The sequence below is a fragment of the Culex quinquefasciatus genome, chromosome 2 (genome assembly GCF_015732765.1).
Source record: "Culex quinquefasciatus strain JHB chromosome 2, VPISU_Cqui_1.0_pri_paternal, whole genome shotgun sequence".
Classification (NCBI taxonomy): domain Eukaryota; kingdom Metazoa; phylum Arthropoda; class Insecta; order Diptera; family Culicidae; genus Culex; species Culex quinquefasciatus.
Genome location: NC_051862.1, coordinates 153673874 through 153701347, shown reverse-complemented (window position 1 = coordinate 153701347; position 27474 = coordinate 153673874). Strand labels below are relative to the sequence as shown.

The window sequence follows — 27474 nt, the reverse complement described above, 5'->3', positions numbered from 1 at the left end:
TAGTTTTATGACAGCAGGCGGAGGGCTCGCTGTACACGGACGGGAACGGAACTTTGAGCCAACAACGACGACATCCAAGTCGCTCACCAGTGCAAAAGTTGTGTTGATGTGTCCGGTTGTGTTATTGTAGCGATGCGTAAGAAATCGACTCGTTACCCGGAACCGGATGGTGCGTGTCGCGTAGGATTCGCGAGAATCCTTGAGGATATTCGTGGGCGCAGTTGTTGATTGACGACCTGAGAGGTCGTAGTTTTTTTTTCTGCTGTCGGGATTCTCTTCCATCGTAGTGAATCCACAATACACTTGCAAACCTTCAATACGGCAGGGTGACTGTGTGCGTGTTTCAGTGTACGATTATTGTACGCTCTTGAGGTGGAAAGCACAATACTTCTCACAGTCGTGGGACACGGGGTTTTGGGTGCGGAAAAGGGGGCAGGACGAAACGAGCGGTGGGTTGCCGATGGAAAGTGTCTTTTCCTCTGGTGTGCGGAAAATTATTGGTGTCAAACCCAATGTGTCGAAATGGAGCCCAGTTTGGAGGGATGAAAAATTCATACAAAATGTAAATCAAGTGAAATTTTAGCCAGGTCTAAAGTGGAGTTAAGTGTGCGGCAGATTAAGAAGAATCGCGAAGAAAAACTAAAAGATTTTAAGCATTACTGTTCATATCAGTAAAAAGTTGAGAAACCTTCGGCGGAATAATTGCACCGCGGAGAAAAAAAAAGTCGTATTAAAACTTTCCGTGCATAGAATTCGCGTGTAACTGCGAGGGATTCACTCGAGAGGACATCGCCAAACATATTAATTGTCTGGCACCGAAGTAGCGGGCGATTACGGTAGGAAATCATCAATCACATCTGCATTGAGTGATGATGTAGTAATCTTTCATTCATTTTTTTTCAGAGCCTGCTTGAGGTCGTCATTCGTTAATTTGGGCACTGCAAGGTATGTAAAATTATCTCAATCGTCATGTAAGTTTACTGGATTGTAATTGCTGGAAAAGAGTACTGAAATGCCATGTACATTTTTACTGCCTTAAAAGTCATGTCATCAAACTGTTTCTGACCAGTTTTTTTTTTATTTTTATTATGCAAAATATCCAAAATGAAAAGTAGACAATAAGCGATGAACCATTTTTGGACTCTGCGAAAGCAGAGTCAACGAAGAGTTTTTTTTACAATAAAAAATCCTTTTGTGCCATTGAAAAATAACACCAGCTTTAACAAAATTTACTTCGCTGTTGAGTGCATTAAAATCATACATTTGCACTTAATTTAATTCATCAATCACTGGTTGAGATTGCAAGGTCATTTGTAGAGGCTGGCCCTAAAACCAGCCTGATTAAAAATTAAGTTCGACTAATCAGCTAATCGACCAGAGGCGATCGATTCTTCGAGGACATAAAATGTCGTGGCGGTTTAAATCCGTACTAACAGAGATGAATTTCGAGATTTTTTTGTGATTATCTTTGTTATAATTTTCTGACCTAAATAAACTATACAAAAAACTTATGGTTATCAGTTAACATTCTTCATACATTATTTTTTAAGTGTAGCATCCTCTGCATTAAATAGTACAAAATATTTTTTAATGGTGCACATCAACACGAGCTTTTTGCACCTAGATTATTGTTACACATATTCAGATCTACGGGAACTATCGATACATTACTGTAGTTCATCCCCTTGAGTACTGTCAACAACATAATTAACAACAAAGTATGACTGTTCTTACAATTAAATTGTTGTAGTTTTGGGTTCGTACGTTTGACTTCCATGGTTGCTTTTCACCCTTCATGTAAAACAAAAATGAATCATAACGTTCAATAAACTTTAAAAAAAATCAACAACGCTTTAAAATGATTCATTATGATGCAGATTTTTCTTTAAATTTACACCATTTGAGAAGCATTTTATAACTTGATACCCAATTAACAAGTCTAAAAAAAACAATTTACAAACCCGGATATTCTTGCACCCTTCGACAACGTTTTAGGTAATTGAATTTCTTCAAACAATCTCACATTTAAACAAAATTGGGCGAGACTTGCGCCACCTGCTGCCAACATCCTGAAGCGATGTTTTTTCCCACACATTTTCGCGATTTTCCCCATATAAATATAAAAATAAAAGCGACCCTTAAACCATAACCGATTTGGCTCAAAATTGGCACAGTAAATTAAATTGCTTAAAGAATAGAACCAGGGGTATCTCTTGAGTTTTTTCAAAATTTACAATTTTTCTTGTCATTTTTTTTTCTACCGCCGATTTTTTTTTTCGATTTTTTTTATTTTTTCCGTGTTTAGGAGGTCATTTTGAGCAACTATAGTTCAACGAAAAACTTTACTTCTATTGTTTTATATTTTTCTTGTTTCATTTTTAGTATTTTAATTTGCATTTATCTTGTTTAGTTTATGTTTGTTTTTGATAGTATTTCGCCTATTCTACAACCTCCTATCATTACATTTTGCCTATCTTATTTTTTAATGTTTTTAAGTCACTTTTTCAATTTTACCTTGTTTTTCACATTTTCTGCTATAAAATAGCACCATTATCATTCAAATTGTAAAACAATGCGTAGAGGCATAGTCTACCAAAAAATACTGCATACTTCTTTTTACTTAAAATATAAGAAATGTTCGTAAAAAACACAGCCAAAGTTGACCCCTAAAAAAATGATTTTTTTTAAAAAACGTTGGAAAAGTCACATAAAACAAGTAAAAATTCCAACCCACAAATTTTCAAAACTTTTAAGAAATCTTCTTTTCAATGCTTTTTAAAGATCAAAAATTGGTTGAAAATGGATTTTTCGCGATTTTTTAAATCGAAGCCCGTCTAAAGGCGAGGTTGGGTTGTAGCGTGTTAATTAAAATTAAAATTCAAGAATTCCCACATCAAATTTTTACGTACTTCTTTTGGCCCGATAGTTTGTCTGTCAAAGTTGCTCTTCACTTTATCATGTTGCACCCAGTTTGCAGCAAATTCTCAACACTCTGCAATCGGTGCAATGTGACTAAACAATACAAAGGCCAAGAGTGCGGACAGAAAGAGACACTTGGGTTGAAATGAGTTTGTGATTATTGCATTTTGTCTTCTGTACATAGTTAGGCCGTTGCAAAAAATGTTTAAATGTATTTTTTAAGAAAGTTCATAATGTTTAGCACATATGACTTATTTTTTATTTATTTAATATTTGTGTAGTTGTGTATGTTGTTTGTAGAAGCATTTTACTTATCGTGATTATTTTTTCAATTCAATTTACTATTTCTGGACCCTTAATTCAAACCCATCATTGATAGTCATTGCCCCAAGAATGAATGACACCATCTACGACCCTGAACGTTTGTGAAGCTGTGAAAATACTGCCAGAATCCATGTCCCATACTGTGGGACCACCGCCTGTTGAAGGTGCTCCGGAAAAAGAAAAACAGATTACAGACGACGACAGCAAGTACTGACCGGAAGTTGAGCCATTTAAACAACGTTCAAGCCTCTCTCGTGTGGCTGAAAGCAAGATGGTTTTTTAAAGTTTGTTTCTATTTTTTTTCAGTAGCAGTTTCCATTCTGCACTTCAGTTAAGAAAATTGCCTAGTTTGATAAAAATAATTAACTCGAGAAAAACTTTAAAAAAGATGAAAGTTTTACAAAAACAAAACTCAATTTGTCAAAAAAAAGTCAACAAATTGTTCTATGAAAAGACCTTCGGACCTTCACTACCTTAACTTCTAATTTCCAAGCTCCACCCCCCATGGGACCACCCAAAACTGCAATTTCCCATCATGCAACCAATGATGGAGAGAGCTTTTCTAACAGCCTGAGTGAATGTCGTGTACAGCAATACCTTGAGGCTGTCCCGAACACGCAACCAAACTCGAATGAACTCATCGTCATTCGCCTCCTCTCTGAAGGTCCCGGCTCGAAAACCACAAACCATGTTCGTTCAGTTCTCGCCAGGAGTACGGTACGGACTAGAGAGCTTCATGGAAATTCGCCTTCATCCCAAGAGTTATGACGAACACACTACGAACCTCCTCCGGTGAGCTGAACGTCGAATATGTAGTACAGTCAGTCACTCATTTTTTGTTCAATTTATGTAGTTTTACATACTTTTATCATAATTACACATAGGTTTAATTTAATATTGACCAATGTAATACATTTTAAGTAGTTTTACCTTACATTTTTTTACATTCAATCTTGAAACTGACTGCCCTGGCACAGTGGGCGATGTCGTCCTGTCGAAGAGAAAATTTCGTTCCAACCCCGTGGATCCTTGGGCAAACAGGCGTTTGCACACGCAACTTCAAGTGCTTTGGCGTTGATATCCTTATTTGAGTATAGACACACAGGCAGGACACGGGACGATGTTCAGCGCACGGGAAAGCACAAAGCTCGTTTCTTTGCTCTGCTCTACAACAATCATTTTGACTTTGATGGGTTGTGCAGCATTCAATGCTGTGTACCGTTGAGTACGGGGGAGGGGAAACCCGAAATTGCCATTAATCTCAAATGGAAAATTATGATTGTGGGAGGATTTTGTTTTCTAGATTGTCTGTTCTATGAAAAAAATGTAATAACTTGTTATGTTTTGCATGAACGTGGGAAAGAATGGAAAGAATGAACAACATTTGGACGTTTGATTACCTTTCACTTGCCTTTCACCTTTTTTTTTCAAGATTTTATAGATTTTAAATCCATATAAAAAACCTCTTTTTTTGGAAAAAGCGTATGAATCGTTCAGAGCTTGTTAACGGAAAAAATGAATAAAATACGAATTTAAATAGTTTTTCATGGTTTTTACTTTTCAAATACAATAAGTCCTTTTCAAATATTTTCAAACGTTTATGTTGCCCTCTCCTTCCCCCCGTCAAAAATTGGCTCAAAAAATCAAGAGGCAAATTTTGGAATTCTTTGTGAAGCTATATCTCTAAAACTGTTTTTCCAATTTTTAAAGGCTCTGAGAGAAAAAACAAAAAATGTTCAAATATACGAAAACTATAACCTGAAAGTGACTATAACTCCAAAACAGTGCAATTTATCAAAAAAAAAAAAACAAGCTGACTTAGTCCACCCATACGGCTGGTGTCTTCCTCGATCTTAACTAAAAATTGGACATAATAACATTCAAAAGCACAGTGGTCATAACTTAACACAGTGCTGCCAGATCTTCAACTTATTGGACTCGTTTGAAAAGTATTTTGAACACCTATCCAACGATTAGTCATTTTATTGACCCGGATAAAGTTTTTCATATAAATAAGTGAGATCCGGCTTCAAAAAAGTACTTAATCAAAACAACACATGCACAGGCACACAGTTTTGAGATTTTCGTATTTAAAAAAACAATCTTTTTTCAAATCGCCATATCGCGGAAACAAAAAATTAATAGAAAAAAACCTGACAGTTATTTTTAAAGGTAATTGGACGCTGAATTGAATGGCGTCATCAGATTTTCGATTGAAATCAAACATTTTGCGCAATTGATCAGAAAAAGTCGATTTAGAATTTGTACTTTTTTTGTGTACAGTTGAGGTGAAATGACCCATATGATATATGTGAAAACACATATTTATACATAACTTATCGAAACTTCAAACAATGCAATAGTCTTTTCAGTCCAATAGTTTAGTCTAAACTTTATTGGTCACATAAAACACATTAAAAAAATCGAAAATTTTGGAAAAACACTTTTTGAAATGTGAATTTTTCAACAGTTTTTTTCTGAACTATAGTTAAGAAAATGTTGATGAAAGTCATTATTTTAAACTTCTCAAAGTGTCATGATTTTCTCAATGAACATGATTTTGAATCGGAAAACGGAATGCATTTTCGGATTCCTTAAATAATTTTCCACTAGGAGAAGGTTAAAAAAGTTTGTAAATAATAAATAATACGTGTTTTTGAAACACAAGTTAAAAAAATCTCCAAGCTTATAAGCAACAAGGCTTACCCAGCAAACTTCGTCCTGCCCTTTTTAAGTTTGTTGACGGTTTTGCTTATTCAGCCTCCTGTGATCAAAATATTATTTTGCGTAACTTTCTCCATTCACTTTGCCGAGACTCCGGAATCGGTTCCAGAGTGGCCAAAGTGTCAATTAGTTAGCGTAAGAACCTTCCTTGGGCTTATACGAACCCAACGCAACAAAGAGCACCTCGATCCGACGCTCCGTATTGAACTGATTCGCGTTCGAACAAAACCATCGAAATTTTTTATATATATAGATTTCAGTTGAACAAATTTCATGTAAAATGTGAAAACTTGTGATTCGTGCTTCAGTATTCAGTATAAAATGCAATATAAATCGATAATTTTATAAACAAACCTAGTTTTAACAAATTTCAAGCAAAATTCCGACTTTTTAACAATTTTACCTGAAATTTATATGTATTTTGTTAAAAAGCTTATAAACATAGTTAACTAAATATAAACATTGATTTTTTTCTTTAAAACTTTATCAGCTACTTTAGTGATGGTAAATTTAACGTACAAATAAACATATTAAATATGATTTTAACAAGAAAAACTATGACTATCAAAGTCATCCCGGAATATAAACTAAGAATTTTTAACGTAATTATTTTTCTGAACACTATTGAAAAAACTTTTTTTCCAAAATAGTGCATGGACTTTGTGTGGCCTACCCCAGTACATGTTTTTAAAAATAATGATCTTGAGAAAAACCTTACCTGTTGGAAAATATTCCAAAAACAAATTGAAATCCTATCAAAGTCACCCCGGTTTACGGTACAGATTTTCATTTGTTTACGTACCGTCATCAGGTGTGACATTGGGTCTGGTGGAGTGAAATTGGTTCATACAAATTTCAGCATTAATGCATGAAACAATTTCACCTTTCAGACCCACTGTCACCCTGATGACTGTTTGTATAGGCAAAAATTCACCTAAATCAAAAAATACAAATTTAAAAATCGCAAAGTAATTTGCGAAAATCTAAAGAACTATTCAATTCTGGAGTTTTTTTTTTGAAAAGGTCCTATAAGCTATTGTATTTCATATGTTTATAGGACCTATTCAAAAAAATCTAGAATTTAAGTAATATCTTTAGTTTTTGGGAAACTTTGAATAAAGGTGAAAAACGTTTTTTTTACTTGATAAAACTTTTAAAAATGGTGTAAAATATTAAAAACTCTATAGAAAAGAGCTATATTTCAGGATGAAATCTTTTTTGGAAGAAAACCACTTGGACATTGTGTGGCCTATTTCGATACATGTTTGAAAATATAAAACTAGAAACAAGTCTAATCGAATAAAACAAAATATTGAGGAATAAATTGTAAACCAATCAATGTCATCCTGCCAATGTCATCCAACCCAATATTGCACAGTGTACCGTAACCAAATTTACTCCTTTTGGCCTTTGAAATCACATTAAAATTAAAAAATATATAATCAAATAGCACACTCAATAAAAAATACTCATATTCTTAAATTCCTTTTTTCAAACTTCGAACAATTTTGGCCCTTAATATATAACTCAAATTGGGGGAACAGCATCTAATTCCAGCGTGCCTCTAATGTTGGCAAGTCAGAATTTTGACATTCAATTAAAGCTAATTAAAAGCGTTTTCAACTGAAATCGAGTGATAAATAGCTCAATAAGAAGTGAGCAAGCAAGTTTCTATCAAAAGTTTTGCAAAATTAGTTGTTTAAATAGTGAAAATCAGCAAATTGGATGGAGTTAGGAGCGAATGCTTAACCTGCCAAACATACGAGAATTTCCCCTAATAGGCTCTTAACTTTCATCCCTGAATTGAAATATTAATCGAAAAGGCACCCCAAAAACCCCACCGACACTGCGTGTGTCAGTGTTCTTTGAATCTCCATTTGCCTCAAATCTCCAAGCAAGCAAAAACCTGCACACACAAGGCTACAACGACGAACAGCAGTGCTTCCCACAGCAAAATTCACAGCCAAAGAGCTCGGTCCATTTTTCTGTTTCGTCAAAACAAGTGTTGCCAGCGCAGTTAGTCATTGTCGACACAGCAGACAAAGCCAGTGCTGGCAGTTTCTAGAGATGTGTGTTTGCCTTGTGCGCTCTCATTCGTTTGGCGCGTTCCATTTTTAACGTCGCCGTCGTCGTCGAGGCTGAGAAACACAAAAACGAAACAAAGTCAGAGGGTGCAAAACGAATGACGGAAGGCTGGACGGATGTTTGAAAAGGGTCAAACTAAAATTTATAATAAAAAATCTTAAAACAACCTCAAAAAATCGCATTCACAAAATAGAACAATTTTTAAAATTTTGTATGATCTCTCTCAAGGTGAGAGAGTGAGAGCGAACAATTCCAACGTTGATCATTCAAGTTTAGTGACTAAGTTGTGTCAGGTTTTCTTTATTATGCATCGGAGGATACAACCACATAGCCACGATGAATCACCGTGCGGCTCCTCTCTTCCGTCTTTCGTTCATAATGCTGCGTTGCCGTGAGCGAAACATTGAGCTGAGCGAAGAGAGCTGGGAGAAAGTGAGAGCGGAAGAGAAATTGAGATTGGTTGAATCATCACTTTTGGCACACCTTGCGTCTCCATTAATTTGAGAATGTTTTTTTTTTCAACGGTTGAGGACGCATGTCTTATTTTCAGTTTGCCAAAGTATTGAAAGGAAAATTGGTCGTAAAATTTTAATATCTCATCTGACATCATCAAATAAATCACAGATGAAAATAAGCCTCCCATCGACAACCGGTCGAGAGAAAAGGAGACTGAACTCGCTCTTGTTGGAATGATCATCTTTTTCCATTAAACCTTCACTTTTGAGTCACACAAACTCACACGCACATACACACGCACGATGTGTGAATTCATATCCAGGGGCATTACCAACGGCGAGAGCCGGGCTTTTGTGATTTTTGTTGTGGATGATGCTGTTTTTGTTGTTTTGGTGAAGCAAACCAACATCATCATTATTCGATACAGAAAACATCAGGACAAAATAGAGCAACACAATTGTCTGCAGACTGAAAACCTTTAGCTTAGTTCTTTTACTTGAAACCAAAAAAAATCCTTTACTTTTTTATTACACAGTGTCAAGTGTTAACAAATGGTTTGTTAATGTTTTGTTTTAAGATTATTTTTTTTAAGTGCAACGATTCTCGAGATTTCTTGTTTGAATTGAAGAGTTGAATTTTACTATTTATTTAATTTGAGACTCATCTCAAAATTATGGATATGGTGGTACAGTTAACTGAATTCGCTAACAATTAGGTCACAATTATTCTATAGAATATAATTACTTAAGTTGCATTAAATATCAAAATTAACCATATTTTGAGGTATAATTTCTCCTTAGGAAAATGCTTTCTAACCATACAAATACAGGTTGATTTCTTGTGCTTTTTGGAACTCAAAACTTCCTAATTCGCGCAGAGTAATTTTTCCAAGGTTTAATCCTTTTGGGCCTGAATTTTGATTATTTTTTTATTTGATTGAATTAAAAAAATGCGTAAATATTACTTTCCAATATCGAGATTTTTGAACATATGAAAGTCGTTTTTGTTTTGTTTAGGTAACTTTTAATATTCAGTGAATTAACACTTTTAGGTACTTGCCATTAGGCAAAGAAAAAAAAATCTGACAAAGCGATGTCAATTTGCTTCAACTAGTTTATGAATTAGCAAATTAGAGAAGCATTATTTCAATTAAAAATTAATTTGCTTTTTTATGTTTGAAAAAAATGATCGATTTCCCAGGAATTCAACGGTGGTAGGTTTGAAGGGCCTCGTGGCGCGGTGGTTAGCGGCTTCGGCTGCCGATCCCTAAGTTGCTATAGGGCGCGGGTTCGATTCCCGCCTTATCCTTCTGGCCTTCTATCGGATGGGGAAGTAAAACGTAAAAGAGGTTTTGGGTGACTCACTACACATAACCTTCGGACGCCTAGAAATGAGCAGAAAACTTGCAACAGAGACCACAAAAGACCCGGGGGTCGTTAAAGGGGATTGCTTTGCTTTTTTTTAGGTTTGGATCGATTTTTTATGTTTTACCACGTTTTTATTTACATATCATAATTAAATTTGTAAAAACGACACATTACTCTTCCATTCAAATACTTTAATGCAATGTTATGATTTCAAAACGATTTTTGTTGAATTTTCCTGCTTTGGTTATGCTAACTATTTTTTTTAATAATCAATGTCAAGCTTAATTTGGCGCTAAAATTAGTATCAGGAATGCCTTTTGATTTTTTCTCAAAGTGAGTAATTTGAACTTATATTTACTGTCTAGACTCTAGTCAGACCATTCAGAAAGGCTGTGAAGGGGTTTTCAAAGAAAGTAAAGTCACTGCAAATTTTGTTTAAAATTTTTATCCCTCGGCTACTTTTAAGATCATCAGGTGAGTAAAAATTACAAGCCAATTTTTTAAATTTTAGACAGAAATCATCCCAAATTTTTCATAGCTATTCTAGTTCCAGAGAATGGGTAAAAATTATTGAATCTTTTTAAAAATTACTTAAGTTTTAATTCCAATTTATGGTTCTGAAAAATGTCAAAAGCCTAAAAGTGTCCCATATCATATAAAAATGCAAAAAGAAAAGTAAGCCATTGTTTTGTAATCAATTTCCTATGAATTGTACAACTTTACAGATTTTATTTTTGCACTAATTATTCAGTTTTTTTCCTTTCGAAAATGTTGGTCGTCGTCGATCATGGCCGTTCATGGTCACTCGCGACAGACAAGGACGACGAAACAAAGAGAAACGCAAAAAGTAACTTTTTCAAAACTTTTTTTCGTAAAATCGCGATAACTCGTGATGTTTATAAGCAAACCCCTTATGTCTATTTATCATTTTTTTTGTAATTGTCTGCTCTACAACTTTGTAGAACATTGTTACACTCTAAAAAATAACCCTGCAAAGTTAGAAAAAAAAACACGAAATTTTAAAATGAAAAATTATGTTCTAAATGAAAAAATGACCCTTCTGGGTCAATGAAGATTCAAAAAGTATAATAAATTTCCCATAAAATGACACATTCCAAAAAAAAATTACAGTCGAGTAATGGAAAATGGCACAGTTTTTAAAACTTTGTAAGTGTTTTTTTCGATGAAAAATACGTTATTTTTGGAATTCTGAGTATCGGGCTTCTTATTTTAAATAAAAGTCCCTCTGACACCAAATTTCTATCTCATCACCGTTTCAGGCTGCATATTATTGAAAAACACCTCTTTTTCCGCATGTTCAAAAATGAAAGTGATCGTACTGCCCCTCCGTCACGAGATATCAAAAACGGACCTCGAATTCGTGATCAGGGACAAATACCAACTTTGTGATTTAATATGCCCTAAAAAATAAACCGTGTTAAGTCAGGAGAAAAGATATAAATTTTCAATAAAATTTGTTTTGGTTTTAACGTTTTGTCCATCTGTACTCTAGGTAATTGACACATTTTCGCATCCTTGAATTGAAATAAAGTCAGAAAATGTTTTTTTATTAGTTTAAAAAAATAAAAAAAAAATATTTAAATTATTATTATTATTGCAGTTATAAAGCAATCAATAGAGTTGGAGAAATGAAAAAGAAATATAAGAATCTTATTCTAATTAAACTTAACAAAACAACAAGCAATGAATAAGTTATCCACTTATTAGACAACGCATCGATTGGATTTATTTGATTAGATGATTAATTAAAAACTAGAAGTGCCCAATTCCATCCTGAGCATACACAAATTTTCGAAATCACCTCACCATCAAATCATCAAAAAGCTCCACCTTTCTCAAAAGAAGCTTACAATGACGATCGTCATCATCAACCACACCAGCAAACTTTTAACGACCCCCATGTGAATTCGAGCAGGAAATTTTCTAACGTTGCTGCTTCCCTCCCATCTGTGCATGATTCGAGCTATCCTCCTCAAACACATTCACGCACGCACGAACGCACGTTTACTCACACACGCATGTGTGACACTTTTCGTCAACGCTTATCACGCGACACCCTCACGTTTACCTTTTTTTTCAATTAACACTTTTCATCCTCTCGCTAGCTTTCGAGTGTAAGAGAAAACGAATATAGAGCGAAAGAGAAGAAGCAAAGCAAAGGAAAGCTGGAAAAACCGTTTTCCCAGTTCAGAGCGCCAGTTGTGTGGCTCGATTTGCCGAGAAGCTCTGCCGAGTTCAATAGAAACTTTTCACGTTTCGACGTTTTTGTTTTAGTGACTTTTTGAGCACAGTAAATAAAACAATATAAAATTAAAAATTATTATTTAATAACATTTAATCATATTAATTTCAACTTAAAGTTTTTATTTTTTTAATGAAAAATAAAAAAAAATATGATCTATAAAAACAACTATGACACAACTCATACTTAATACTGTGCACTATACAGCAAAATTAATGACAGCTCCTGCTACAGCTAAGGCAAAGAGGTGTGTGGGTTGGCCGCAGCGCGCGGCGTGATTCGAAACACTCGTTTGTCGAATAACAGCAAAAGCAGCAGCAAAAATAAAGCAAAAAAATAAATAAAGAGTGTATAAACCTCATCGTATTACAAGCATTGCAGCACTGCCAGCCAGCCGCCTCCTAGTGCTGTTCATGTGCTTAGAAGCTGTATAGAGCAGGCAAATACGAACACACACACGCACACATACACACAGCTTGTTCGATGTTGGTGCTCGAATGATGACGACGTGATTATATGGTGTCCGATGCCTACTGTTTTGCTCTCTCTCAACTCTCTAGCTAGAGCTGTTTGGATTTTGAATCGATTTCGGAGCGAGCGGTTGTGTGCAATCAGGGATGTAGGATTTGCTTGAAATTTGAGGTTTCTTGTGAATTTAAACAATAGAACTATTGTTTTTTATTTCATTAATTTGATTGTGATTTTAATGTTTAATATTAAGCAGTTCTCTAAGATTTTATTTTATCGTTTTCAATTTTTTTTTTAAATTCTTATGTAGACATTTCTTGAGCCATAAGGTTCAGAAGATATCTAGAGTATTTTTAAAGGACCTATACTGCCCATGTTCGCATAAATGTCCCATATGCAAAAACAGCAAGCTGAGAAAAACGCATTTGAAGTTTGTCCCATACATAAGGCTACGTGTAAATTTTTCGCGAAAAAACTGCATTTCCTCCTGATTTCTAGAACAAAGTACTGGATGTTATAGGCTCTTTTGAAAGAGCACACAATTTTGAACCAAACTGCATCAATAACTCGAAATCGATGAAAATGCATATGAGACATATATGCAATCAGGGGCAGACAATAGCTTTTAGGACCTAAAAAAAACTCTATAGATATGATTTTTTGACAAAAAATGTGTTTTTTTTTAGAAAAAATCAATCCTGCTATAATTTGATTGTAAAACAGCTAAACTTTAAAACGTATCTAGAGTTTTTTTGAATAGGTCCTATAAACATATGAAACACAATAGTTTATAGGTCCTTTAAAAAAAACTCTAGATATTTGTAGCGGCTTAACATGATGTTTAATTCTGAATCACTGATTTATCAGCAAAAAACTGAGTAATTATTAGGGTTAGTGACTATTCACGATTTCACGGACAGCGTGAAATTTTCAAAAAATCAGGAAATGACATGATTTTTTTTATCATTGGTTAACATCAACAATATTCAATAAATATATCATCCACGAAGCCTTTTTATGTAAATTATATTAGGTTTCATTCAAAAAGCGTGATTTCAACTTAAATTTAACTAAATAAAATTGTTACAACAATTACTAAGAAATTAATGATATTAAAACTAAATAAAGTTAATAAGAATTGGTAAGAGGTAAGATAATTGCAGTTATTTTTCAACCAAACTTATTTAAAATACTATGAATTTTAGCTTTTTGTTAAGGCTTAATAACATGGAAATTGAATTTTATAACTTTTGAAGTTCTTCAATCAAAATTTATGTGAATTGCATTTAACATGTATATTTTTAATTTATTTTCAATGATCGAATAACAGCAAAATTTCTTGTAAATGTAACTTTCAGTAATAAAACCGTTTCCTCCGAGCCGATATTACAAGGACCGTGGTTGGAGGAAGTAATTAGGATATTTTCTTTAATAATTGAGGTTAGCCAATAGAAGGGTATGAAAAATTCCACTGTTGTTGAGAAAAATACTGAGAAGTCAGAGATCGATAGATTGGTAGTATTTAAACAGCTTTTCTTTGAAAACATACTAAATTAAATCATATTTTCAAATAGTTAAAAGATTCAAACTTGCTATTTTCAAAAAAATATTGTTTAGGCTGGTACAAATATTTTTAAAGTTTTTGTCACCCCCCCCCCCCCTTCAAAATTGGCCTGAAAAATCAGGGGGCAAAAAAAAAATTTACAATAAACTTCAAAATTTCAATGAAAATTCAAGTGCAACCAGCTGAAATCAAATTAAAAAACAATCTCCTGCGTTTAAAATCATTTTTAGCATGTTTGGGTTTATTAAAAAATCTTAAGATTTTTGAAAATTTTCGATGCAAAATCTTTTTTTTTTCGATACAATTTTTGTTTTTGTCAGATCTTAGATTTTTTGAAAACTAATGATTGCAAAAGAACTAAACTAGTGTAAAATGCATTTTAAAACACTTTTTTCATTTAAATGTGAAGACTATGGCTTGTTATTTAAATTTTTATATTTTTTTATTTTTTTGCCCCCCCCCCCTTGACCTTGGCCAGGGCCGAGGGACAAAAACTTTTTTAAATATTTGCATCGGCCTTATGTGATATTAAGATATTTAAGATTATTTCGAGTCCTGTCGAATTTAGAAATTTTAAAAACTTTTTTTTCTAAAATTTTACGTTATGTTTATAATTTTAGCTCTTTTATTTTAATGATACTTGACACTTATAAGAAGTACCAAAACATGCGAATGCCGATGGGTTTTAATCATCAGATCAAAATGTAATAGAGATATCATAGAGGCAAATTAGAGAAAAAAATGAGCATTTGTTTAATAATGTATAATCCGATTATATTTGTTTTATAATTAAACAAGATAAAACTTGTTCTGCAATTCCTATTATAAGTATTATATTTATAATTTGCTCTGAACTCTTCCGCTAGTTCTATTTGTGCCTGAAAAGAACAGTAAAATTTTGAAAATAAATGGAACTGGCGTGTATTTAGATTTAAAAAAAAATACCAGAAATAATCGGCCATCATCGAACTATTTTTTTGTCATATTCACCTTGCTGAGGAAAGGCTATAAAATCACTCGGAAAATGAACTTCATTGTTTGATCTCCTAGACCCAACTTCACGTACCGTCATCAGGGTGACATTGGGTCTGGGGGGGTGAGATTGGGTCATACAAATTTCGGCATTTTTGTATGACCCAATCTCACCCCCAGACCCAATGTCACCCCGGATGACGGTATACATATCTTGAAATCAAGTTCTTAGCAAATGTCTATGAGGGAGTGTGTACGGATGTGGACACAAAATTATCACTCGATAGTCTTTGGACAAGTTCAGTCAATTTCAGTTAAGTAATTCAAAAGTAATACTAAAAAACGATTTTAACAAAATTCCGTTAGGGTTTTTGTACAAAAAAATCCGTCTTGTAAAACATATTCAGAAAGGAATTGAAAAGACCTTTCCAACGCGTACGAACGATTGAAAATCTGACAACCCTATTGATTGTTACGAGTACATGAAGTTTTATGTAGAGAACATTTCTGAAGTTTTTTTTTTTTTGAAAAGGTCCAATAACCCAAATTTCCACTTTTTGCTTTTTGGGTGTTTTTGAAACCTCCTTGAGTCAGGGGTATTAAAAAACACCCAGAAAGCAAAAACTGAAAATTTAGTTTATTGGACCTTTAAAAAAACTCCAGATTTGTAGGTTGGACATTTTTATTTTGCCAAAAAAAACTATATAAACATGAACAAGGCATCAACCTCCTTACGGTGGATTTAGGTACGTTTTTTATGTTTTATATTTGTTACGTAATATACCTCTTTAAAACTAAAAGATGGTCTTTTTATATGCTTTAGTGTAAAAGTTCATAAAATTTTATAAGACAAATGAATTTTCCGCTTTTTTGAGTGCATTTTTTTCATGCACCATGCGTCTCCATCCTAACTATGCAGGTCATAACAGAACACTCTTCACTTGCACACCAATCTTCCAAGCTTTCCTACCCAATCTTTTTCAATCCATCAGGGTCGATCCTTCATCCTTCCAACCGACCGCCACGCACCTTCGACTTCAACCCTGACCTAATTTTGTAGCGGTCTCAAAGTTAGGGGAGTGGAGGGAAGCTCCCACGTTGAGAGAGCGAGAGCGCAAGAGCCCTCTCCAATTGAGGGAAGCTGAGAGCGAATCGATGGAGCAGCATGATACTTGTCGTGAAAGCAAAATTTGATTCAGCGGAGAGAGAACGAGAGATTCGAGTGGTGGCAAAAATCTCGATGCTCGAATTAAACTCTTGATTTCGTGTTCCGTTGAATGGATATGGGGTGGTTCTTAAATTTGAAGTGGTTTTAATACATGTTGTTTTTGAAAATGTGTAATGCTTGATGCTAATTTGTTTTAAAATTGTGATTTGACCTTATTTTCGTCTTCCGGAACCACCCTACCGCATCAACCAGGGGTGTCACTACTCAACCCCCAGCTCGACAAATCCATTCGGGCAGTTGGCTCTAGTTCGAGCTCGTCGGCTAGGTCGGGCAGTGCTCTAGCAGAGTCGTAACCATCGACATCGCTTCCTGCTAGCAGTTGTGTTGAAGAGTTCGTTTCGCGCAGTTCGCACCGTCGTCTGTTCACAAGTTCGGTTCGGTTTTGGCTGTGGCAGAGTGGCCTACATGTGTGTACAAACCACCACCACATCGGCACGGCATCGGTTCGTTCGGATGACGACGACGATGATGTACTCTCCGACTATGTGTGTGGTGTGTTCTGTATTATGAATTATTGTACATGAAGACTTGGGCAGTAGATTATTTGAAAGTATTACCGTCAGCCGTTTTTCGCTTCGATCCCCGCGCGAATCAATCTCGCTCAAGTTCAGTGCGGAATTCCACGCCGAAAACACCACGCGTCATTTGACCTTCCACGCGAAAGTTGCGTGCAAATTTTTCACTGTGTCAGTGCAGAGATAACGTGAAACACACAGCCTTCTCGGGAAGATCCTTACGGAGATTCCTTTGGAGAATCGCACGGAAAGTGTGAGAGGCAGAGAGAGAGAAGAGGCCTTACCCCGAAATAAAAACACTCGACAGCCGTGTTTTAAGGTGATAAGCAAAAACGCACATACGTACGTGCACACAAACACTCACACACCGAAAAACCGGGCTTACACACTGGGAAAATGATAATTTTAGCCAGCGATCGATCGTTCTCCAGAAATCTCTAACCCCAAACTTGTTTTTCTTCTCCCCCCTGTTAGGACCACCCTAGGGTTAGTGAAGCTTACCCGCACCGGAATAGGTGGCCTTCTGGTGGCCACCTGGTGGCTGCGAGGAGTGATGTCGCCGTGTCGTTTCCGGGCAGAGCAGCAGAGCAAGAATCTGACGAATTCGGTGGAGGCTGGCGTGGTGATTATTTCGGTGGAACAAGTGCGAACCTGGTCCCGGTTTGAAGTATGCTGAAGCCGATCAAGAACTTTATCACCTATCTGCAGAAGAATGCTAATGGTTCGGCGATATTCGGGTGAGTGTTTATTGATTTGAAAAAGGGGATTATAAGCACAACGTTTTACACCTTTTGAAGAAGACAGCAACACTTGAGACTCAAACAGAGGTTTGACAAAGATTGATAATTGATTGGTTAAGTTTTTTTTTACAGAATACAGAACTACAAATATCAGGTTTTATATGTTTACATATTTTGGTCAGAATTTGTTTATTTAAAGCCATCGGAAATAAATCAAAATGCTATGTAAACCATGAGGCCATTCATCCATTGAGAGACTCAAGCATGGTTTCAAATTAATATGTATTCTTTCAAGTTAATTTATTATATCTCCAAATTCATTATGTTCCAAGTCTACAATTAATTGACAAAGTCAAATTTACTTCGATAATGTTTGCACTGTAGGCGTATCAATTTAAAGGTGAAAGGGAAAGTTGAAGGATGGATAAAAATTTATAAGTTGACTCCTGTTTTTGAAAACAACTTAAACTACAATAGTTAAAAGGACGATAGCAAGCAAACTATCAATCAGGAATGGAGTTTGATTGAATAAGAGTTTTTTTTCTGCAAGTTGCCGTCCCGTATCCACAGCCAAAAATAATCCCTTGAAAAATAGACATTTGTCAAGTCAAATAAAACAAGTTAATCTTCCAAACCATAAATGTTAAGAGTTCTTCTTTCCAATATTTTTGAAATATTAAATATTGGTAGAAAAAATTATGTTTGGTTTATTTTTGTTCTGAGCCCACCAGAGGTGGGGTTGGGTTGTAGAGGATAAAATTGAATTTATTATAATTAGAAATGTAGCTTTGATGAATTTTTAAAAAGTGCCCCGTTTGCCAGGGTTCCATGTTTAAGTAAAATTTTGCAATTGATTGATCTTTTTTTTAAGTTTAAAAAATAGCTCTCTGAGAGATAAGAAAATTCTCTCAAATTTTACATTGTTGATCCTACTTTTTGCTGAGTTATTGTCTTGAAAGTATTGAAAAAAATGCTATTATTGATCGATAACGGCGTTGTGTTGAAAAATATTGACAATTTAAAATTAAGATCGAGTTTTTCACTAATGTGTAACAGGTTGTATTGAGGTGCTCCGATTTGGATGAAACTTTCAGCGTTTGTTTGTCTATACATGAGATGAACTCATGCCAAATATGAGCACTCTACGATAAAGGGAAGTTGGGTATAAAAAATCTTAAAATTACTCGCATTTCAGTAAAACTTTATCAATTCCAACTCTCTTAGATGCATTCGAAAGGTCTTTTGAAGCACCCCAAGCAACATTTTTTCCAGGAGTTCTACAAGAGCTCTTCAAGATAGCTACAGCATAGCAGTTTGGACCGCGGTAGGATAAAATTCTCTTCAAAACTTCTTCAGGAGTTTGGAAGAGTACTTGAAGAGAGTTTTATCCTACCGCGGTCCAAACCGCTATGCTGTAGCTATCTTAAAGAGCTCTTGTAGAACTCCTGGAAAAAAAATGTTACTTGGGACTTCAAAATGTGCCATAGACATCCTGGATTGGTTTAACTTTTTCTCATAGGTTTTGCAAATAACTGTTAAAAATTGATTTTTTTAAAACCATAATATCTTTGTGCAACAACCTCCAAGACCCATACTCCTATAGGTCAAAAGTTAGGGAATTTCATGGACTATAAGCCTACGGTAATAACTTTTAAGCCAATCGCAGTTTTTCTCATAGTTTTTAGATTTTTCTAAAACAGACATTTTACAACGTTAGTTGTTGCCTTGTAGGCTTCCATAGCGGCACTATTTGGTCTCAATTTTGCAATAATCGGAATCCTCGGACAATTTCACGTGAGTTAGAAGTATTGGAGTTATGATTTTGATTTAAAAAATAATTAAATAAAACATTTTTGAAAATAGAAATAGATCTTATTTACCCTATGATCAATACGTCAAATGCTGTATTAAGTAGGCGAAAACCTGTTTTTTTTTCAGTCAAATTTGCAACTCCAATACTTTTAACTTACGTGAAATTTTCCGAGGATTCCGAATATGACAAAAATGAGACCAAAAAGTGTCGCTATGGAAGGCTACAGGGCAAAAAACTAACGTTGTTTAATGTTTGTTTTAGAAAAATCGAAAAACTATGAGAAAAACTGCGATTGACCAAAAAGTTAATACCGTAGGCTTATAGTCCATGAAATTCCCTAACTTTTGACCAATTGGAGTATGGGTGTTGGAGGCTGTTGCCAAAAGTTATTAAGGTTTTAAAAAAATCCATTTTAAAAAGTAATTTGCAAAAGCTATGAGAAAAAGTCAAACCAATCCTGGATGTCTATAGCACATTTTGAAGTACTTCAAAAGACCTTTCGAATGCAACTAAGAGGGTTGGAATTGATAAAGTTTTACTGAAATGTGAGCAATTTTAAGGTTTATTATGTTTTTTGGACCTCAAACTTCAATGCCCGTTTTACCCCACTTTCCTTTGTCGTAGAGGGCTCATATTTGGCATGAGTTCATCTCATGTATAGACAAACAAACGCTGAAAGTTTCATCCAAATCGGAGCGATCTCTAGAACAAACCGAGCAATATTTACAAAAACTGCCTCTTAAGTGTTGTTTGGGTGACACTAAAAACATTAATTAATTTTATTTTGTCTTTATATTAGGGATCTCACGGATTAGGTCCTTAAAAAAATCTTCAATGTTCCTTAGACGATGTTATAAGAAAGTTTCTCAACTTTATGAAAAATATATGTTCAGAAATAAGCTCATGGCTGTATTTCTTTTTTAATTTAAACATGAAAAACTTTTGCTTGTAATTTGAGTTAATAAAAAAAACATGATTTGGCTGCAAACACGTTTGCTTAAACTTATCTTTAGCTTAAGAGCGAGTCCACGAACAGGGCATACCCCTTTGTATGGGACGTCGTTTGGACCTCACCAATCTGCCTGAAATTTTCAGGGGTTGTTTGTACATATAAAACTAGCATCTGGCCAAAATATGAGCACTCTAAGTCAACGGGAAGTGGGGCAAATCGGGACACACAGTTTGAAGGTTCAAAAACGTCAAAAATCTTAAAAAGGCTATAACTTACACAGTAAAAAATAATGTAAATTTGGAAGCTGTAATTTTGGAAGGCTTAATATTACCTCTTCTTTGATGTAATTTTACCTCAATTAAGACTGAAAAAGTGACATTACACCAGAAAAGTGGTAATATTACACATTTCCAGAGGTAAAATTACACATTTTTTCTGACATAAAAGATGTACCCCTTCCCAGATGTAATATTACCATGTTTTTTTTTCTGTGTAGGCAAAATTCAATTTATTTTCAAAATTCAAAATGCATCTGAAAGGGCTTAAAAAATGCAACAAAATGCAGGATAGAGCACCCCAATTGGTTAAATCTAAAGGGAGTTATTGGCTTTTTAGTGAAAAAATAGCATAATTTTCAAACTCATATAAAAAAGTGTTCCATCCAGATATCGGTTCGACCTGCAGCTTGTAGGGGACATCTGGGACTACCATCTGAGACTGAGAACACTTTGGGTAAGGCAGTTTAACATATTAAATAGACACTTTTACTTTAAGTGAATTTTTTGGTTGTAAATTTTTGCTCGGGGGAACCCTTAGATCCCTTTTGCTGGTGATAATTTTATCATATTTGTGGTTCTGAGACAATTTCACAATAAACTTGCATAAAAATGTTTATTTTGATTCCATTTAAATGCAACTTGACTAAAATTAAGTCGCCGAACTCAAATTTGATGTTAAAAATATGAAAATGATAAACACAAAAAAAAGGTTTGTGATTCGATTATCCAAAATCCCATTCTTACCTTCGGATAATCGAAACTTTGTTAAATCGAGGCTTCGGATAATCGAGTCTGGACTGTACTTTGTAAAACGTTTCACCTGAAAATAAAATTATAGAGAAATCGAAATTCGGCGCGATGAACTTGAAATTGATTTTTTGAGTTTCTTTTCACTCATAGTTCCTGCATGAGAGAGGAGAGACAAGTTATCTTTTGATTTGTTTGTGTTAAAAGAAAATCGACTAAGATTCATCCATCGCTGATGGCACCAATATTCACTTTAGCTGAAATATCAGGAAAATAAAGCGACATTAAAATATAAGTGCTAATCTTGAATACAAAAATTCGATGAGTTAAAACTCTAACAAGAATTGTTTGCAATGAAATGAGCACATTTTTTTTTTGATTTTATTTAACGTTGTACGGGATCCCCATCCCCTAAATTACTGCCTACGGAATGTTTTGCAACATAGTTTGACTATGAAATTCATGCCATTTCAAAATAACAGAAAGTGTTATAGAATCTTCTTGAAAAATAAATTTTTGCATAATGGTTAAATAATAGTTTATGTTATCATAACAACATTTGTCGTTGGTCTGATATTAGTTGAAAGGCAGAACAACTTTGGAATAATATTTTTTGTTATGGAAGAATACCTCTAAACTGTTATTGGGATTATAAGATTAGTTGTTAAAATAACCAAAAATAATAACAAAGATTTGTTCGAAGTATAACTAAAAATGTTATTAGTCTGTTATTACAATAACAATCCAATAACAAACAAAATCATAGCGACGAATAACAAATCAAGTGTCTAAATAACATAAAATGTTATTGGCTTAGTATTTTAAAATATTAAAAATGATATTTCCATGTTATTTCCGCCTGTTCGGGAATCCAGCAACGACCTGATTGTAAAAATAGTCAAACTTTGATGTGAATAACTATGTAGTTAGTAATTTAAAGGATGGATAATAAAAATTATATCGATAATTCCCGTAGTATTGAAAATACTATATTGTGGGTAACTAATGTGGCAGTGCGTGGCCGAATGGTTACGCTGTCCGCTTTGTAAGCGGATGATTCTGGGTTCGATTCCCATCTGCTCCAACCTTCCATCGGATGAGGAAGTAAAATGTCGGTCCCGGCCTTGGTTGTTAGGCCGTTAAGTCATTCCAGGTGTAGGAGTCGTCTCCATGCCATAAGTACAAACAACACACCAAACCAAGCCTACTCCGGTGGAATCGCTGGCGGCGGTTGGACTCGCAATCCAAAGGTTGTCGGTTCAAACACTGGGGTGGAAGGTTCCATGGAGTAGAAAGAGGTTTGGGTGCCCTCCCCATTCAAGTCTTCGGACTCCTAGATTCGAGCAGAAACTTGCAATAGAGACCACAAAAGATCCGGGGGTCGTTAATGTGGATGGTTTGATTTGATTTGGGTAACTAAAATCTTGGTGCAAAAAGCGCTAAACCACGTGGTTCACAGCCGAAACCGAAATTGAGGATTGATCTCATGTATTTTGTTGAAAATTATGTTTTTTTTTTTAAGAACATGTTATAGATAGATGATGCTTTCATAGATAGGGAAAAGTGGGGCAAGACGACCATATACACGGAAAAAAATCAATTCTCGAAATCGTGAATTAAATTCACGAATGTGAGAACCGAAAAAAAAAAACGAAGTTGACTGACTTTATAGCTGTCGGCCACCATTGCTAGTACCAACCACTAGTGTCTTCCTTTTTATCTACAAGGACTTCGCCGCCCTGGGCTGCTAAGTGTATGAAAGTATGGCACGGAGCGACGGCGCCGAATACCCATAGGGGCAGGGGGGGCAGAATGGACCATGGGGGCAGAACGGGCCACCCTTGGTTTTGGGCTTTAGAATGGATTTAGACCAACTGTAAGGCAAGGGTCTTATAAAGGACGTCAAATAGCATCACCATACCGAAAACGACGTTTGAATTCATTTTATTTTTCGAATTATGAGCAAAAATGTAAATTTATTGACAAAACAACGCAAATTGACGCAAATGTTGTTTATTTCGAGGTTCTTAAATAAGCTTTCTGAAAAGTTGGATTGTTTGAAAAAGTTTGCTCAAAGCTTATAACGTTACTAGATGCTACTACCAAGGTATACAAACAACAACGGAACCTTAAACTCATTTAGAGGCTTGGTGGTGGAAGTGTTAAATTAAATTCCACTTGGGGGCAGAATGGACCACCCTTTTCCTGCCTTATAAAAACAATCAAAAGTTTAAAAAAATGAGCTAAATGGATTATTTCACTCCTGGTAGCTTCACAAATCACGTTTAATGCAACAAAAGTTGATTTTTTAGTTGTTTCGACGCTTAGTTGTAAAAATAGTGTCTTTTTTCGACATATTTACACTATTTTCAAAAATCTTTGTTTTTTTAAGTTACTATTTTTATAAAAGTTGTCAAATTTTATGGAAACTATAATGGAAAGGTCCCTCAAGTAATTTCTTATCACCCTTCAACGTTGTATTAGATGAAATGGCTTTTTTTCTTAGGTGGCCCATTCTGCCCCGCAGGGTGGTCCATTCTGCCCCGCACCCTGGAAAGTTAGTCGAAAAAACTTTTTTTTTTAAAGTGGCTCAAAAATAGTTTTAAGTAAAAAATTTTCATCAACCAAGTAAACAACATTGAAGGGAACATTCCAAAGCATAAGCCTACTACATAGGATTCATAAATTTTTATGTTTTTCTATGGTTTTTGGTGCATTTCCCTTAGGCGGTCCATTCTGCCCCCCCTGCCCCTATTTACACAAAGAATTTTAGAGCGCCCGCCGCGGGTTTCGAACCTTCGACCTCTGGATTGTGAGTCCAGTGCGCGGTCCGATTGATCCACACGGGCGGGACAATGTGAGAACCACGAAGGAATATATTCATGTTTATAGTGCAAATGCACCATACTCATGAATAAATTCCTTCGTGGTTCTCACATTCGTGAACTTAATTCACGATTACGGGAATGGTTTTTTTCTGTGTAGGGCCCCTATAGTTAAATAAATACTGCAAGTTTCATACAAATCGGGAAACTAATAAACGCAAGATTAAACGACATGTTACAGTAGAACAAACCGCCAAAAATGCCGTTCATACTAAAATATTCTTTTCTCTAAACCACTTTTCCAGTCTAACCCCCACCACAATGGGTCCCAACGAAGAACCGACGACCACCTCGCTCGACGAGGCCGTTACGACCACGGTCGTCAGCGGTTGCGGCGTCGACGAAGAGGACGGCCTGATGCCCGCGGACGAGCTAAACTGCGACGATCCGCTGTACGATCCACTGGCGCTGGATGACGCCGCATGCGGTTCGGACCTGAACGTGAGCTGCACCAGCAGTATCGCCACCGATCTGGACACTTCCGCGCAGATTACGCTGGTGGACGTGACCAGCCTGAAGAACAGTCCCATCCGACGAGACTCGGAGGAGGAGAACATTAGCGTAGTGACAAACGGTGGTGAATCTGTGAATATTAGTGTAAACGGACAAGTTGGCAGTGAGACGTCGCCGTTGGTGAATGGCCATGGCGGCGGGGACGAGACCAAGTCTACCATTCTGGGGGATGACAGCTTTACGACGGCTTCCACCGGGGGAACCCCGAACGTTACGATTAACGGACAGTGCATTGCTAGCGGTAACGGTGAGGTGGAATTTACGGTGGCGGATGGAGTACCGGCAGTTACGACCGGTACCGAAGCGGCCGCGTCGACTCAGGGAACGCCGCGACAACGGGAAGAGGAGGAAGCTAGTGATGGGTCCGATTCGGGGCTCGGGTCGGAACCTTCTAGGAATTTGGTTCCAAGTGTGGCGGTAAAAAGTAATCTCAAGCGACGCTCGGCGGAAGACGCCCCGACGACGGATGTGAGCAGCGAGAAGCGACCAAAGAAGGGCATCACGTTCGACGGAGTTACCGTGTTTTACTTCACCCGGATGCAGGGCTTCGGGTGTGTGCCGTCGCAGGGCGGTTGTACGCTGGGGATGGAGTTCCAGCACATGCACTCGAGGTGAGTAATGGGTTTGAAATAGAAGTTAGTTATTAGTCTTAACCCCATGACCCTTTTCCAGACGCTTCACCCTGGCCGAACACGCCGCCGAGCAGCGCAAGATGCACCGTGCCCAGCTCCAGGAGCTGAATGGCGCCCGGTCCAGCTCCAGCGAGGAAACCGACAGCGAGGAAGAACCCAGCGAAAGCGGCTCCGAAGCGGAGAGCGAATCGTACGGCTTCCTGCAGCCAGTAACGACGCGCCAGCGACGGGCGCTGCTGAAAGCTGCCGGGGTACGGAAGATCGACTCGACGGAGAAGGACGAGTGCCGGGTCATTCGGACGTCGCGGGAAGTTTGCGGCTGCACGTGCCGCGAGTACTGCGATCCGGACACGTGCGCTTGCAGCCAGGCGGGGATCAAGTGCCAGGTTGATCGGCCGAACTTTCCCTGCGGGTGCACCCAGGACGGGTGTGCGAACGTGGTTGGACGGGTGGAGTTCAATCCGGCCCGGGTTAGGACACACTTTATCCACACGATAATGCGGTTGAATCTGGAGAACAAAGCTAGTGAGGACCAGCGGCATATGAGTGGGGGAAGTAGCTACGGAAGCGGGAAAGATTGGTCGAGCGGACCGGTGCGATTACCAGGGCTGTACGGGATGATGGGCGGGGGTGGTGCAGTGGAGCAAGTTGACAGCTACCATCAGCAGCCTCAGTACGGACACCAGGGTTACCAGGGTGCGGAATCGCTGGATCTGCACTACGCGTTCCGGGATTACTACGGTACCGGTGCGCAGCAGCAACCCCAGCCAGTAGTCAACGACCAGCTAACGATGATGAGTTCCTACTACGGCAACTACGCGACTCCTCTCGATCAGTACCACCAGCCTCACCATCCCGGTCTAGACCAGCGACAGCCCGATCCACATTCCTCCTACCACGGCCAGCAACAGCAACCGCTGGACAGCCTAAGCTCCGCGGTCATCATAGACGAAGACACCACCCTCAATACCCCCATCAACCCAAACTTTGTCTGCGACGACCCACCACAGCCCGAACCAACCTCCACCCCAACCACCGCCCTCAGCTCCCAGCTGAGCCTAGACGCGTCCCAACCCTCCCAAGACCCACTCGACAGCAGTAGCAGCTTCATCGACCTCAACAGCCCTCTGGCGGCGCCCTCCAGCGATCGGCTCGAAGCGATCAACGACCTGCTCGCGAGTAGCCGCGCCAGTGCCGTCACCGCCGTCGTCAAGCGATCCCTTCCCGAGGAGGACGACGAGCTGAGCGACTTCCGCGACCCACCCGTCATGCCCACCGTCGTCATCGACTGCGACGCGGAACTGTCCCAGGACGATATCCAAGAAGGGGACTGCACGGTGGTGACGGAAGAAGTGGTCAACCCAACGGAGATCGTCCCGGCGGACAAAGTCGTCGAAACGAGCGAAAATCTAAGTGAAATTATCAAGAATAGTATTGTTGAAACTGTGTCTAACTAATTGTACATAAGCAGCAGCAGCAGCAAATCCCCTAACATTAAGTAATGTTCCCGTTTTAACACTCGCGTTCACCCTCGTTTTGCTACTTTTGTTAGCAGCGGCGCGTTCGTGCGCGCGGTCTAGTTCGAATCTTCTTTTCTCTGCAGGGTTAGCGTAAAGTTTTTGCTCCATTTATTATTTTTTTTGCTACAAATATATACATTTAAAAGTGTAGTTATTTAATCCTTGTTTAAATTTCATACCCGTTTCCCCTCTTTATTGCAAAACCATTTAACTGTTTCCGTTACGCAAAGCTGGTAATTATCAACACACAAAAATCAACCCCACTTTAGACTAGCAGCAGTAGACAAACATTAGCCAATTTGCTCGGAAAACGAGTTCCGTTGGATGCAAATAAAAATGAATCAGCTAGATTGTAAGTAAACTAAATTTCACAAACAAACACACGGTGGAAACAATTTTTGGGTTGATGTTTATTTTGATTTCTTTAAAAAAATTGCATAATGAAAGAGCAAAATCTGAAAATTCGCACAGGAATAATCTTCTAACAGAATGAGAAATGAAGAAAATCA

At 37.0% G+C, this 27474-nt stretch overlaps 1 protein-coding gene across 2 annotated transcripts; it reads left to right on the top strand.

The window, feature by feature from the left end:
* LOC6031747 lies at positions 1-27288 on the top strand. 2 transcript variants are annotated; one of them, XM_038254746.1, is made up of 5 exons: positions 1-836; positions 904-945; positions 17360-17622; positions 24546-25424; positions 25486-27288. In XM_038254746.1, exons 3-5 carry the CDS (start codon positions 17555-17557, stop codon positions 26900-26902), a joined length of 2364 nt encoding a protein of 787 aa, XP_038110674.1. In that variant the 5' UTR covers positions 1-836; positions 904-945; positions 17360-17554; the 3' UTR covers positions 26903-27288. The 2 variants fall into 2 exon arrangements, with proteins under 2 accessions (XP_038110674.1, XP_038110675.1); XM_038254747.1 differs by lacking the exons at positions 1-836; positions 904-945 and adding an exon at positions 16644-17204.
* The last annotated feature ends 186 nt before the right edge of the window (positions 27289-27474 follow it).

Bases quoted from the DNA above. Each gene is read 5' to 3' on its own strand.
- LOC6031747 (XM_038254746.1), top strand. From the start codon at position 17,555: ATGCTGAAGCCGATCAAGAACTTTATCACCTATCTGCAGAAGAATGCT. The intron at 17,623-24,545 runs GTGAGTGTTTAT...CCACTTTTCCAG, and splicing joins AATGGTTCGGCGATATTCGG to TCTAACCCCCACCACAATGG. The intron at 25,425-25,485 runs GTGAGTAATGGG...ACCCTTTTCCAG, and splicing joins TTCCAGCACATGCACTCGAG to ACGCTTCACCCTGGCCGAAC.